Here is a 15927-nt window from a genome sequence, read left to right as displayed (position 1 = left end):
TTCCTGACAGGTATAGCTTGGATGAGCTGTGCTACATACAGTTTGACTTAAAAGAAGACATAAAACGGAAATTGACATAAAGCTGTCTTCTGGTCAGCTCCTCTTAAAAATCGTCTAATGGCTGACTTAAGTTTAATAGGTTGAGTAGCCGGGGATCCCAATCCAATCAGAAATAATATTGATAATATCATAACCAAAAACCTGTGGGGTAAAAACAAAGTCCTGCCTTATGCATCCTAAGTTAAACCTTCCCTAATTTCCTATTTTACTTGACTTTATTACTAGCAAAGCAACACTTGATAAAAGCAAAATTGACTTTATGAATAGAAGGGAAACCCTTGCAAAAAGCTTAATAATGTTCTTTAACATCACAGAAAAGCAGAAAATCCCCCACATAAAAACAGATTTCTAACAAGGCAGAGATGCCTTGTTAGAAATCACATTCAATCCACCCCTAATGTTGTTTATAACACTGAGTTACAAAGAAGATCTCAGCAGAAGTGATGGCTGTGGTGAATAGTTAGTGTGTAGTGTAATTCAATAGAAAATGGACTCACATTCAGCGGGTGTGTCAAAGAGATCCACAGAGACCTGGCTGAACTCCACAAAGTCTGGGCTGGGAGGACACACGGGTGGGTTGGCCAGCGGCGTGGCCGAAACGCTGGGCTCCTCACACCCAGACCCCCTCTTTGGACCATTCTGAGCCTCGGCCTGGCCTTCAAGACGATTACGCTGGACCTCGGGAGGATGACATTTAAAAATCTCTGCTAGAGTAGGTATTTCCTCATCTGATGAAGATTCTAGCCTGTGTGCCTTCCTCATAGTGTTCTTCTTGATGGGGGAACCGGCACTCAGACCGCTGCTTTCCGGCTCTTTGTCAGAAGACTCAACCACTTGTGGCTCGAGTCCGTCAGGGGTTATGGAGCCATTGGTATTGACTAGTACTTCCACGCTGTTGTCCGTATTATTTTGCGTGGCTGACATGGCAGTGGAATTGCATGGTATTGTTTTGGGCAGGGTTACTGCATCAAGTTTTCTCTTGGCAGGCTGCTTGGGTTTGTTGGCAGTTTGCAGATGCTTTTTAATTCTGGAGGTCACGCCAAGAGAGCCGTCTTCAGTTACTTCCAGCGCACTGAAGAGCAGGACTGACTCAGATGTATCAGGGGTAACGGTGCAATGCAGACTTTTTGCAGCTTTATTAGGGCTGAGGGCACTAGAGGCTGTGTTCCCGGAGAGACAGCCTACACCACTATCCTGGCACTTGGTTAAGGACGCATTGTTCGACTTCAATACTTCCTCTGACTGGACAAGACGCCTCCTCAAGCTTCGAGGTCTTATCCCTGACAAGCTTGTGTTTCGGCTTGGTGAATAAGAAGAGGCAACCGTATCGTCACAAGAGGATTTTTCCATCTCTGGCAGCTTTTCCGATGTTTCCGTTGCAGATTTTTCTGTGAACATGGGAATCTGATTTGTTATGCATTCATTTCCTGAAACAGAGTCATCTACCGTCTTAGAAATCTGAGTTATTTTGTTCGACCTAAGACTACTTCTGGTTCCCTTTGGGCTGCCAAGATGGAAGCACTTTCTTTTAGCCACTTTGAAGCTCTTCATCAGCTGTTCAGTGTCGACCTCACCATCGCTCATATCCTCGTATTCCTCCCTCTCAACACATTTGATCCGACTGGGGGAATCTTCAGTACATGCACCGTTCTGATTGGCTGCCATGATACTCTCAGGGGCAGGGCTTGGTACTACTGCCACAGAGGGACTTCTACAAGTTGTATCCATTTGTACGAAAGAGGGTGACCTCGCCTCACAAGGACTTGTGGTATTAGGAACTTCAACTATAGAGCCATTCATTTGGGTCAAAACTTTAGTCTTGCTCAAAGGAGCCATGGAACCCCCAACAGATTCAATTTTCTCAATTCCTCCGATATCGTCTTGGCAGATACATCCGTTTTTTTTGGTGACATTTACCCCTGTTTGATTCATGTCATCTAATATAATGATTCTAGTTTTCGCTGGTGGATGAACCAGATTGTCTTTATCTGAGCCAGGTTCTATAAATGTCTGTCCTCTTGTAGATATCGCCCTCTTGCTAGGGCGCTTTCCAGCAGAACTACCCGGAACTTCCTTGACAATATGCAGGGGTCTTCTACTGCGGGTGGTCCTGCCTACTGTGGCACCCACCTCCTCGCTGCTCGGGTAAGTCTCAATTTGAACATGTTCTTCTCCACACCCCATCCTGCTCTGGGGTCTCTCAGGAACGGCTTCTCCTGGAGCGCGGACTAGAACCAGTGGTTTTGTCCCTCTTGCCGACATTCTGTTTTGCAGTTTGACATCTTTCCCTTTCCTCAACCCAGGTTTCCTCTTAGGGGAAGTTTCCTGTTTCTCTGCAGTTTCTTTTTTAAGGTCAGCATCAATGTCCTGCATCGCGTGGCCTGTTCGATTAGCAGATTTTCTCTCCAACTTGAGCACAGCCCTGTTTAACGCCAAACTGCTGGCTTCTCCTTCCTCATCTTTTTCTTCTCCTTCCTGTGGTGGCGGCCCCTCCGATTGTTCTCCAAGCTTACCTATCACGTTCACATCTGCACTGAGGTCCAAGGCTCTCGGTTCTTTAGAAACATCATTGTCTTTATCACTGGATTGATGGTTTGACATCTGCGGTTGGATCTCCACAACACCTTCAGCACCCTCAACACCGTCATCTTCAGCGTCAGAGTTGGATTTGGTTTCATAATCACCTGGAATGGGTTCTTCAGTCACCGGTGATGGGTCATGAGGGATGAGATGAAGACGTTGTTGTGGCGGAGAGAAGGATCTCTTCCCCCGGCGAGTGTAAACAATCCCGAACACTTTGTCTTCAAGACTTTTGACCTGATCTTCGGTCTTCTGGTCGGCCTCAGGCTTGGCTCGCCTGAGGCCGACCTGTTCTTTGGTCTTCTGGTCGCTCTCGGGCTTGGCTCGCCTGAGGATCTTTGCAGAGGTCGACGAGACACTCCATACAGAGGAAGTAGGAGGGCCTTCTGGATTAGAGGTGGGGTCCGGGTGTACCACCGATCCCAGATTCTCCGTGAGAGGAACTTGTAGGAGCCACTGGGAGACTTTCTCCACACTTTTCCTCGTCTGACGCTGGATCTTTTGGGGGTTTTCGGTTTCTTTCTCTGCATCGTCTTTTGGTGCTTGCTGTTGCAGGTCATCATCAGCAACCAATGCGAGTCGAGATGGCAGATACTCCAGCTGGGCGAGGCGCTTCTTGCCCCTCGTCCTGGGTCTTGATGTTGCTTTTTCCACCACTTCGGACATTTCTTGTTTCTCTACTGGCTCTACAGTAGGGCTGATTCTCACATGGATGTACCCCTTTTCTCCTGAAGTCTGTGGCGTTTCACTGAAGCTAGTATCCAAACCGTCATTTATCACCATCAAACAGTTGGAATCTTCTAAATCCATGAGGCTGGCAAATCCATTGTTGGCTGTGAAGAACAATAATTAATTATTTCTTCCAGCCTGGAATAGGTCACTGACATAGACCATAAGGTTTTATTTGTATTAATGTCAACATATAGCATTTTCAAACCAATCAAATACGACTTCTCAACTTCAAAGTATGCAAAAGATCAGCAAATATGTGGAAATGAAAGCTGTTAATAGATATGAATGTGGCATGATTTGTGATCAGAAACATAACAGCATGCCAAATGAGAGACAGGAGTTACCTTCTACGGTGGAGGAATGAGTCCCTGAAAGACCATGTTCCTCACTATCTCTGTTGTCATGGTGATTATCGGATGCGTCTCCACATAAAAACGTGTTTCCTTCTACTTCCGTCATGCTTGCCAAAAGAGAAAACACACAACAAATAATACTATTTGTTACACCCAAGCCAAGGAGATCTTACCATTGAGGTTTATCTCCCTTTTTCGTGTGATTTCACATTAAAAGTCAAAAAACAGCGGCAGCATAATGCAACAAGAATCAAGAGAAATTAAGTCATGCTTTAGCCTCTAGGCGATCAGCTGATTGCAAAGGTCTCTTTGGTCTTCTGAAAGTTTCCATAGACACGTTGCAGCTTGTTCAGAATTCTTCAGGTAAACTACCAACAAAAACCCAAGTGAGAGGACATGAACCTCCAGTGTTAACTTCCCTGCCTTATTTGCTGCTTCTGCTCATTCCCATAGTTCTCAGGATGTTTCTTTTTAACATATTGAGGTATTGTAATGGTTACTTACCTCTGTTGCCTTCTCCTCTGCAGGGACAATCCTGTGAAGTCTGGAGAACGAAGCAGAGGGTCACCTCATTAATCTTGACAGTGACACCGACTTGCTCTACATGTACATGTACATACATCAGATGACCTCATAACCAAACATTTAACCAGCATTTTTTTCAGGGAAGACATCAAAACAAACAAATGTGGTACTTACAGTTGGTCCTGGTGTCATTTTCATAGGCTTCAATCATATTTTGCAAACCAGTTATTAATCTCTGGAACCCAGGGCTCTCCTGTAAACTCCTAAATGGGTCAAATAACATAGTTCATAATTAGAATATGATTTACAATTAGTCTAATGAAGTCTTTCACAATTAGCTTACTGTTGACTGTGAAGAGACTATGAAAATCATGTAATGATAAGGTGTTGTAGGTAAGATTAAGAGCTATAATTTGAATTTAATGTTAGCAACGCTATAACCATCCTTCAACTAGTTGACTCAAAGAGCAGCATGCACAATCTCTTCCATGATTGGTTCAGTGAATCAAACATGCCTGCCAATCACATGTGCGCAGACAGGAAGGGTGCGTCTGGGTCTTTAAGGAGAGGACATACCAAAGCTTCTACCAGCTTGTTCATACATTTGTCCATAATAGTGAATTTGCATGCATATATGGAATATTGGATCACATTACTAATGTTTTGGTAACTTCCCTTGGATTCACTTGTATTTGTTGTTGTCAATCACCACAGAGAACATCATGTTTATAAGAATAACAGGGTGAATAAGTCTTCAACCTACCTTTTAGTGACCTTGGTTTTGCAAACCGGGCAGTTTGCCTCTCTCTTTTTGGTGCCATCGAGAAGCTTCTGCATGCAGAACCTGGTGAAAAGAAACACACATTCAAAATTATAAAAGTACAATAACCATAATAATATGAACAAATCAGAAAAGGCCTTCCCATGCTGCTGCTATTATTGTTGAAACTTTAAGCTTTTTCCTACTCCGGTGTCTGGTGTGTTTTTTGGTTGCGTTCTAAAATCGGCTAGACATTTTTTTACTTGAATGTGAAAATACCTAAATACAGCCATTAACGTTACACAAACTTACTTGCAAAACTGATGGTCACATTTAGTCGACACTGGTGTGGTCATCAGTTCAAGGCTAAGTATTGAACAACAAGAAGTTAGCACATTGTGGCTCAAACAAGAAGGGATGAATTCAGATAGTTATTCATAGAGCATAACGTTATGGAAAACCATACAATATACTCTCACAAATCTGACACTCACCATATAGGACACTGCAGTGTATCCCAGAGTGCTGATAAACCTCTCCTGACATCCTCTGTTCTGGGGCTTTTCATTGTCTCTAAAACTGAAGACATTCAATTCTAAAGAAGAAACAAAAACATTGTATATTGTTTACAATTGGCCTTTAAGAGGGATCCTGCTTTTAGGGACTCGAATAACAAAACATATAAATCCCATGGTGTCTGTAAGTGTTAGAGGTGCAATCTACAACAACAACCATTTAAATACAGTATTTTTGCACTAGAATCAACCATGGCTGGTACCACACTTTGCTACAACTCATTACTTATTACCACTGTCTTAGTTTATCTTATTATTACTTACTTTATTCTATATTACTATTTATTGTTGTGATCTATGCTGCTACTTATTTTTACTTATATGTATTAACTTTATCTTGAATTATTGTTGCTATGTGGCTGTTGAAGAACCAAGCCTAAGAATTGTACTCTTGTGTACGTATAAGAGTCGAGGCTTCTCCAGTGAGGAGAGGGAGGAAGATCCTCCTTAACTTTTTTGAGAATAAAAAATGTAGATTGTCCAGACTACTTTAATGAATTAATGCCCTTAAATAGGACTTCTTTAATGCCTTTGTATATGTTATGGTCGTTTCCCTGGGTAAAGGCACATTAGCACCCCCTATCGCCTGTTGACAATTACTTCAGGGAGGACGTTCCTCCCTCAGCCTCCTAACCCTCTCCCATTCATTTCCCCGAAAGTGTTGGCAGTAGTAATGCGCGATATAAACGATATACGATATAAACTATACAAAAATGGCCTACGATAGAGATGTTAATTATATCGCTCTATCGCGATAATGCATGTTGATGACGCAAAATACAATGTTTAATTCTTGGTTTGGTGCAATTCCTTTTCACATTGCAATTTTCGCAACAGTGCCAGAATTCGTAAACAAACCTGCATGTGTGCAAAGAACGTTAACCCATTTGTACCGGCTGCTGTGCGGCGCAACATTGTATCTAGTAGATACAATGGTAAACACGTAATAATGGTAAACACGCACAGATGCGTGATCCGGTCTGAATGGGTTAAATAATTGGACAAAAAGGTCTGGGGCGTTGTAAAGCGTTAAAGAAAAATGGGGGGGGAAGCACCGGTGAAAGTCAACAATCATGGATATCCAGCGTGATATACATATATCTGCGGACTGGTCCAACTCCTTCTCCCTCATCCTGACTCGGAATGTGTTAAATGCATCGGCATTTTTAAGTTATGTTTTCCAGCATACTTTTTACTTGCTTTTGTCGGACCGTCGGGTGGTGGCTCAACATGGAGCAAAGAGGAGACAGAATGTCTTTTGGATATCGGACCCAAATATCCAAAAGACGTTCCGTCTCCTCTTTGCGCCATGTTGAGCAACGTCTCCGAGACCACCTCTCCGGCTGGGTCAACCTCCTTTTGATGGTTAAAAATATCACATCATCGACAAAAATCTTAACAATCAATGATCAATCATCAATTAATCATGCCCATCCCTAATTGTCAGTACAGTGTCTGTTCCTTATCTAGAAAGACACCCGTTTTTGCTGTTCTCTGCATCTTGGGTGGCATTTAAGAACCATGGACTTAAACTAAGTGTAGTACCTTTTAGAATGGTTTGCACTAAAGGAAAGAAACCCAATACAAATTTTATTTATCTGCAACATTATGTTGTATGATTACAGTGTTTCACAATAAATGTTCTCGAAATGACATACTATATTTCTTTTTTTAAAATACATTTAGCAGTTTGGCTTTCCTTAGGGTCTATGTAACCTGTTCTGAAACGGTTATTTTATGATTTTATATCGTGATATGTATCGTTATCGCAAGAGGCTGCAATGTATATCGCAATATGGATTTTAGGCCATATCGCCCATCTCTAGTTGGCAGCCGGTGAATAACACGGGGTTCAATTGGCGAGAGGAGGAAAGTCCTCCTCTGAGTGGGTGAGACTAGCTAAGGGATCTGGATCCCGCCTACATCTATTCACGAATAGGCTGAAGCCCTGGTTGCGCTATGAACCAATAGGCAGGAGTCCTGGCTGTTGAGCAGCCAGGAGGGAGGGGTTATCCCCTCAAGTCTATGCTATGAGAACCAACGCACCCGTTCAGTCGAATGCCTCGTTTCCACGGAGCGCTACGGTTCGTTGAGGTACAGTAGCCCTGACCGCGGCCGGTCAGGGCTACCCGCAGCCGGCCCGTGGAGCCCGCGGCTTGGCAGGGCTGCCGGCGGCCGAGTTGCGGAGCCCGCGAGGAGGGTTGACTTGATCTATAAATTAAGTCCCTCAATCTTAATTGGCTGAACACCATGACCAACATTCTGAAACATCCATTAACATCCACATTTGCCTCAAACAATGTTAGGCTTACAGTCCATGCAAATAGGCATGGGCTGGATGTTAGGAAAGGATGTTAGTGAATGATTCAGAGCATGGTGCATTTTAAATGGCATCACTTTTGGTCGTCTTCATTTTTCTCAAAACAATTGTAGCTGAAAATAAACATAGCCAAATTAAAACCAATAGCTTCAGTCATTGAGGGCAAAAAATAGGCCTAATGCTAGGCCCAGATTTTATTTAGTTTTACAAATCAAGAGTAGGCCTAAGTTGACTAATTGGCTTTGCATCCTTTCCTTCTGCCCTTGTGGTCTAAGACATGCTGCCCACCAGCTTTCAAAGTACAATGCTGCCACTGGTGGATTTGTATCAATTCACATAATTATTCCTCCCTGCTATTTTGTAGTTCACCAAAACACCCTGAAACAACTTGAGTCTCACATACTTTGCCACCATACGCCAATAACAGTGCAAGCAGGCCAATGGCAACCAAGCGCGCAGTCCTTCGTCCCTCACTTTAAAAACCACCAGTCGCCACGGGTGTACAAGATGTAATTAAAGTAACACTGATAGTGAACCAAGGTTTGTTGTGTTCACACACTTTCACACCACTACTTGTAGCCGATGATAGCTCAGATCATGACATCGCACCAAAATTAGTAATAGATGATAAGCAACGTCCCCTACTAATATATGTGTAACGTTGTTTTCTACTGTAATCTACAAATGCATATGCATTTAATATGTATGTACCTTCTCTCGTATGCCTCCTGTGGATTCTTGGCGTTGGTTTTAGGTTTTCCCGCAACTCTCCCCTTCTTCAGGGGAATAGGAACACATAGCGTCACGTCAATAGGAACACTGACTAGCGCCCCTACTGTCTGGAGTACCAGTATTTTTGATGTTTGTTATAAAATATACTTTCTATATCGATGTCAAATGTAATTATTTTTTAAAAATGTCCCCAAACGTCGAATGTTAATACTAAATCTACTTACAATAGTTGATGTCTAGCCTCCTCTATGACCACAACAGTGACGACACGACGACAACGACGTCATTTCCGGGATAAACATCAACAAGGAAGACTGGTCCCGAGGTAGAACATAAATAACTCATTAAAACATATGAGATCCTCGGATTAAAGATTGAACGCTGATACTTATTTATAACAGTTCAATAGCACAATACTTGTATATATGAAAGTATTATTTGGCCGGTCTTTCTTTCTAAAGATTCTCCAAATTGTTAGCGGTTAGCAAATTAGCTTTTCGCGTTTTAGACTTCAATCTGGCTCATCTGGACAGATCGACTGCCATTACAGCACAGGGCCTATGTCAGCGGGTTGTTGTTCTTGTGGCTGCTTGCTGTACCAAGTCAGTTAAAAACTAAATAGTGTGTTGGTGTGTTATTTGTCTGCTTCCTTGCAGCGATGGAGGGCTCCAAGTCCTCTACCAGCACCACCATGCAGGTCAGCTTCGTGTGTCAGCGGTGCAGTCAACCCCTGAAGCTGGACACCTCATTCAACGTGCTGGACCGCGTCACCATCCAGGAACTCATCGGTAGGTTGTCGTTTACAGGTGACATATCTGACTCTGGCAGGTCCTGATCGATTCCTTGTTGACGTGATGCATGTGTCAATGCTGTCAGATCGCTAAAATTTTAACTTCCTTTTGTTTTAATTTTCAAGCGCCTTTGGTGACTGTGACCCCAAGCAAACAGACAGACAACAACGAAGGAGACCATGCACCAGAGGTGGGTGTGCCTGGTGGAAGGTCGACCTTCTCGTCAGCAAAGTGTAAACAAACCTGTTTTAATGCCTGTTTGTCTACCCAGGAAACTTTTGTGGAAAGTAAGCAGGATGGCATAGCGAGGAAATACATTCCTCCTGCCAGGTAAGACATATGTGTTACCTGTTTCAATTCTATAAAAAAAACTCCACCTTGTTAGCAATTCAAACTGTACGTGCCATACGAATATACAAGTGGGCTATCGACATCCAACTTTTCTCTTTTGGCCCTAATCCCAGTTACCCCCCCCCCCCCCCCCCCGCCCAAAATCAGAGAATTTCCAGAATCCATAAAGGCTCCATTAACTGTTTCTCTCTCTCAAACAATTGATAATGATGTACTTGATTAATAGCCAAACCTCTCAAATTATTTTTTTATAAATGGTAGACCTCTGAAAGCTGTTTCCTCCCCACCAGGATGATGTCCACTGAGAGCGCCAACAGCTTTACTCTGATTGGAGAGGCGTCTGACGGCGGCACCATGGAGAACCTGAGCAGGAGGCTGAAGGTTTGAATCCCTTATGTCCCGTAGCTACCTGATTTTGTTTATAATACCATTATGGAGAGAAAACGTAACGCTGGCTGTTGCGATTTACATTAATATTGACTCGTTTATTCATGGCCTTGAACATGTGATTGGGAACAGGTGGTGTGTTCGGAGTTCTTACTAACTTAATGCCATGTTTCTCGATTCACCTTTGAAGTGGTGAAAAATCCCCTGACCAAATAACAAAATAATAGAATACAGAAAATATACCTCATCTGTTGACATGGCAACCGTCCCCAAGGTGACCAGCGACCTGTTTGACATCATGTCGGGCCAGACGGACGTGGACCACCCGCTGTGTGAGGAGTGCACTGATACCCTGCTGGACCACCTTGACAACCAGCTCAACATCACAGAGAACGAGTGTCAGAACTACAAGTAAGATGGCTGCCGAGTCATACACACTGACACACGGACACACACACGGACATAAACACACACATCGGCATAAACACATACACACACACACTGTGGCAACCCGGGTCCAAAGTGTCTGTTCTCACGGCAAGTACCGCGCACTGGATCCTGGTTTAAGCTGCAGTCTGCGTTTATTCACAAATACAAGTACTGAACAAGAAATACAACACTGAACTAGAGTCTCCGTGAGCCTCGTAGTCTGTGGTGTATCGATGGTCTCCTCCTGGTTGGTCTTTCCCCTACCCCGGAATGAGTCCTCGGCTGCCTTTTAAGATGTCCGCCCGCCCGTTTCCTCCCTCCGGCCAGGTGTTCCCCATCTGGCTGATGAGGGTGAGGAATGTGGTGCTCTCTGCCGCCTGCTAGTGGATGGCGGCGGTACACGCCCTCCACCACTAGCCCCCGTATCCTCCTGGTGGGGAGCAGGTTGTCACAACACACACGGACACAACGATACAAACGTCATACACAAGCCGACATAAACACACATCTACATAAACACACACACAGATATAAATGTCATACACATGGACGCACACACCAACATAAACACACTCCCACTCAGACTAGTGTGTGTGCGTGTGCCCTCCCCTTAGGCAGTGCCTGGAGCTGCTGTCTGAGCTGCAGGTGGAGGAGGAGGAGAGCCTGCTGGCAGAGTTGCGCCAGCTGAAGGAGGGGGAGGAGGTGCTGGTGCAGGAGCTGGAGGCGGTGGAGGAGCAGCGGGCTGCCGTGGCCCAGGAGCTGGCCCAGGGCCGGAGCCACTCCCAGCAGCTGGACACCGAGGAGCTCCAGTGAGTCCGAATGATCATTTAGAGGATTCAATTCAATTCAATTCAATTTTATTTGTATAGCCCTTAATCACCATTACAGTCTCAAAGGGCTTAACAAGTCAAATATTTATGACACCCCCCTTTACCCAAGCCCCCACAAGGGCAAGAAAAAACTCCCTTGAAATTAGCAAGGAAGAAATCTTGAGAAGAAACGCACAGGATCAGTCAATGTAACACTCTCATGGCTGCACAATAATGCAATACTATTTTGTCGTCCATTGGGTATTGTACCATCCTCAGGGGATAATCTTATCGTGACGCCCAGTTTTAAAGTCTACATTTATTGCGATGAGAAGATGTGACCTTTGTAGTTTCAGTCTGATATCCTACTTAGAATTCCAATGCAAGTCAATTTTGATGACCCTCACTTTGTAGACTGTTTAGTATGGATTTCATAAGCTTAGTTATGTTTATCGGTAATTGCCATGAGTATCGCAATAATAAATGTTTCCCTACGCTTTTATGTGACTAAGTACTAATCGAGGCTTAGAGAAATCGGTCCATGAATGTCCATGAGCAAGATTCAATAATAATATTGCAGTAGTGAACTAATGTTATATTGTCCTGTTAATGTTCAATTGAGTATCTTAATGTGTGTGTGTGTGTGTGCGCGCGTGTGTCTGTTTGTGTTAATGTACGTGCATGTGTGTGTGTGTGTGTGTGCCCCAGGTACCAAAAGGAGTACAGTGAGTTCAAGCGGCAGCAGCTGGAGCTGGACGATGAGCTGAAGAGCGTGGACAACCAGATGCGCTACTGCCAGGTCCAGCTGGACCGCCTCAAGAAGACTAATGTGTTTAACGCCACCTTCCACATCTGGTGAGAGACACGGCGCCTCTGGACCGTTCAGGGACACACACGCCTGGAGTGGTGTACACCGATTTAGACTGGTTTAGACCAGCATAAACGTGTTCTGAGCCGTTTATACCTGCTATAACCAATTAAGAACTGTTATGACCAGTTCAGGCCTCCTAGCTCCGTTCATATTTGTCATTCCGGGCTAGGGTTAGGCTTGTGTAGACCTAGTTTCCTAGTTTTAAAACTAGTTTGAAATTACTTTTATGAAAATGAAGAAATGCAAAACATATGCAGATGACGATATACATTATGTATGCATATCAGATCATTAAGAATAGTTGGACAATTTGATCGTGGAACTTATTAGTATGTATAATATATAATAATATATAATATATTAGTATGGTCAAAGCACAGAGTGAATGGAGGGTGAACACACGCGGTCAAACTAGATGAAGGGACACAGCATTTATTTTAATTCCCATGGGGAAGTCTATTTTAAGCAGAATAGTGCAACACATGGATGAGATATTGCTCTGCCCTCCCTGTGGTGCAGGCACAGCGGTCAGTTCGGCACCATCAACAACTTCCGCCTGGGCCGGCTGCCCAGCGTCCCGGTGGAGTGGAACGAGATCAACGCCGCCTGGGGCCAGACGGTGCTGCTGCTGCACGCCCTGGCCAACAAGATGGGCCTCAGCTTCCAGAGGTACACACACGTTCATCCATTCACTCATCATCCTTCCACTGACCCACCCAGCCACCGATCCAACCATCCATCCATCCCTCCACCAATCTATCCCTCCCTCCATCCATCCCTCCACCTGTCCATCCCTCCACCCATCCATCCACCTGTCCATCCCTCCATCCATCCCTCCATCCATCCACCTGTCCATCCATCCCTCCACCCGTCCATCCATCCCTCCAGCCGTCCCTCCACCCGACCATCCATCCCTCCATCCACCTGTCCATCCCTCCATCCAGCCCTCCATCCCTCCATCCATCCCTCTCTCCATCCACCTTTCCATCCCTCCATCCACCTGTCCATCCATCCATCCCTCCACCTGTCCATCCCTCCATCCATCCCTCCACCTGTCCATCCATCCACCTGTAGACTGAGCCTCTGCAGGGAGTCTGCTGAATAACTCTCTGGACTCCCTGCAGGTATCGTCTCGTACCCTATGGGAACCACTCCTACCTGGAGAGTCTGACGGACAAATCAAAGGTACAGATTACCCAGTCCCCCGACCCACATCCATTCCTCTAGCGTTATCGTACGCGTTTCCAGGATTATGCCGAATTTAGACGGTTTCTGCTTAAAATAGATGGGTCATGAATAGGTCTCTGGAAGTGTTTGGTATTCTGAGCGATAGTCAACTTTCTGTGTGAAAATAATCAGACATATTCACCTGGACTGCAATAGTTGTCCTTGACAAGAAGGATTTATTTCCTTTTTTGACTTTGCTTGCTGTTTTGGAATGTAAGAGAGTCTGTCTCAAAGAAAAAAAACCTGGTCCGTTGACATTGGTGCAGGTCATTTTGTGTTGGGAGGAATGAGGCAACTAAACTATCCACAAATGTTTCAAGGACAATGAATTGATGATGCATAGCGTAATCTTTTAGAACCGAGCGAGGCAATTCCCCGTTAATAGTACACCTGTGATACATCCAGGAATGTGACCATCGTAAACACACTGTGTAAAGAGACCCTGCTTTAAAACAACTGAATCATCCTCATACCTCATACTCACTATATTTACTTGTATATCCCAGGCCTCAGCGTCTATATGAACACCAAGTGGCTTTCATGAACCCTGCTAATAATTCATAGGGTGTAACTTAAAGCACTTCATCCATTGATAGTAAATGAGGTGGGATTCCTGCCCCACAGAAGCACTCGCTAACAATGTTGAGCCATTTGACTGCCTTGAAAAAAGCGCTGAGTCACTTAACGGTGTTGTCGTGGTCACTTCTGTAGGAGCTGCCGTTGTACTGCTCCGGGGGCCTGCGCTTCTTCTGGGACAACAAGTTTGACCACGCCATGGTGGCCTTCCTGGACTGCGTGCAGCAGTTCAAGGAGGAGGTGGAGAAAGGGGACACAGGCTTCTGTCTGCCGTACAGGTACGGCTTCCCACTGCCCCGGCCCAGAAACATTTAGCCGAAAGGCGGAATTGTTCACCTTGCAACCATCTTGGTTCTTAACACTAGCTGGGTGAGTTCCGTGTTCAGTCCAGCCAGCATTTAGAACCAAGAAGGGCGAATAGATCCAGAATGGAAGCAAGGTGGCTGCCCTGGGAATAAGGCCCATATTAGGAGATGCGACAGGAAAGAGTTTCTAGACATTCAACCAATTTCACCATGCTAAAGATAACCAGGCAGAGTTAACATACTGTATCAAAGCAGACATTTTGAAGGCAAATTTATTTTTTAAGGTAGAATTCTGTAATAATGCAAAATGGGGTAAATCCTAAGAAACATGGCAGTCTTCTAAATCCTTGTGCTGCTTTAAATCTAACCAAGAGCTTGTTCCTATGCCAGGATGGACGTGGAGAAAGGTAAGATCGAGGACACGGGGGGCAGTGGGGGCTCCTACTCCATCAAGACCCAGTTCAACTCTGAGGAGCAGTGGACCAAGGCCCTCAAGTTCATGCTGACCAACCTCAAGTGGGGCCTGGCCTGGGTCTCCTCCCAGTTCTACAACCGCTAGAGCTCCAACCACTGGGCCCTGCTGCTTCCAGACGGCATCGGATTCGCTGATTTCCATGGTTTTACCCAAGACCAGTTCTGGCCAATTACGGGCCTAGGAGACTCTATTCTACAATATTAACCAATCACTTCACCCGTTCACCTAATGACAAGCTCCTCCCTCTCAAGCTGAAAGTAACTGTGCTAGTTATGAGGCGAATCAGCTGGTGTAGTCATCAAGGGGAACGTAAATATGCACTTCGTGGCACAGGATTGGCCGTGATGGAGTGAGTCTATCCAATGAGAGGAAGGAGAGGTTTTTTCCGAGGATGTGGAGGTGTTGCCCCGAGGTGTGCATTTTATCGTTTGATAACAGTGTGTGTTGCAGTGTGGCCATCAGCCAATCTTAGGTCAAGACTGTGTATAAGAATGCACCACAGACACCACTGACACAATAAGTCTCAAGACGTTGAATTCATGTACTCATACAACTGTAGGCAAACATGTTTGTTTTCTGCATAACGGACTGTCAAGATTTTTCCTGTCGATTTCTGATTGGCTGAGATTTCACCAAATTCAATTCCCAGGTCAGGTCAAGTGTTTAATTCATTCTGTAATATATTTCTGGTAAGAAATCCTGGTCCTTGTCAAATGTTAAATCTCTAAATTCATCGGTTTCACAGCCAGTGAACTCATTGTACATTGATGAAACTAGTCAGGATTTGTACCAATATCTTTGTTTTACCTAGTCATCTGCTGTGTTTTAATGTGAACTGTGTATTGATGAATAACTGAGAGAAGTCCCATGTTAGACAGCAGCACGTGTACGATTTGCAATAAATAAGATGTTATATAATCCCATGGTTTGCATATTGATTTGCGGTATGAGTAATGTCATAATAAATCATGAATCCTATAGCGTTGAAATATGATAGTTTCAGGCTAAACTCCGATGATATGGATCACAATATTTCTTTCCAAGAAAATAATTAACAGAGCTATCCTTA

General features: G+C 44.5%; 2 protein-coding genes across 5 annotated transcripts in view; one reads left to right on the top strand and one right to left on the bottom strand.

The window, feature by feature from the left end:
* Positions 1–8666, bottom strand: part of LOC307090523 (uncharacterized protein) — a 31488-nt gene extending 22822 nt beyond the window's left edge. For 3 of the 4 annotated variants that reach the window (XR_013812659.1, XM_079757214.1, XM_079757215.1), the window contains exons 1-8: positions 8617–8666; positions 5505–5605; positions 5323–5376; positions 5014–5094; positions 4425–4513; positions 4230–4269; positions 3717–3832; positions 558–3473 (exon numbers count right to left, since the gene is read on the bottom strand). Coding sequence is in view for 3 of the 4 variants with exons in the window: in XM_079757214.1 (XP_079613340.1) it covers positions 558–3473; positions 3717–3832; positions 4230–4269; positions 4425–4513; positions 5014–5094; positions 5323–5376; positions 5505–5599 (3391 nt within the window). In the remaining variant the exon portion in view is untranslated. The remainder of the gene's footprint in view (positions 1–557; positions 3474–3716; positions 3833–4229; positions 4270–4424; positions 4514–5013; positions 5095–5322; positions 5377–5504; positions 5606–8616) is intronic. The other variant, XM_079757216.1, reaches the window with a different exon arrangement.
* Positions 8667–8933: 267 nt separating this feature from the next.
* Positions 8934–15765, top strand: becn1 (beclin 1, autophagy related). The gene is made up of 12 exons (XM_079756671.1): positions 8934–8962; positions 9294–9425; positions 9554–9618; positions 9700–9758; positions 10070–10160; positions 10441–10577; positions 11210–11404; positions 12113–12259; positions 12795–12944; positions 13400–13460; positions 14214–14356; positions 14774–15765. Exons 2-12 carry the CDS (start codon positions 9296–9298, stop codon positions 14940–14942), a joined length of 1347 nt encoding a protein of 448 aa, XP_079612797.1. The 5' UTR covers positions 8934–8962; positions 9294–9295; the 3' UTR covers positions 14943–15765.
* The last annotated feature ends 162 nt before the right edge of the window (positions 15766–15927 follow it).

The sequence above is a fragment of the Pollachius pollachius genome, assembly GCF_949987615.1.
Source record: "Pollachius pollachius genome assembly, chromosome: 19".
Taxonomy (NCBI): Eukaryota; Metazoa; Chordata; class Actinopteri; order Gadiformes; family Gadidae; genus Pollachius; species Pollachius pollachius.
The sequence above is the reverse complement of the archived record's forward strand: the minus strand, read 5'-3'. Positions and strand labels throughout refer to the sequence as shown.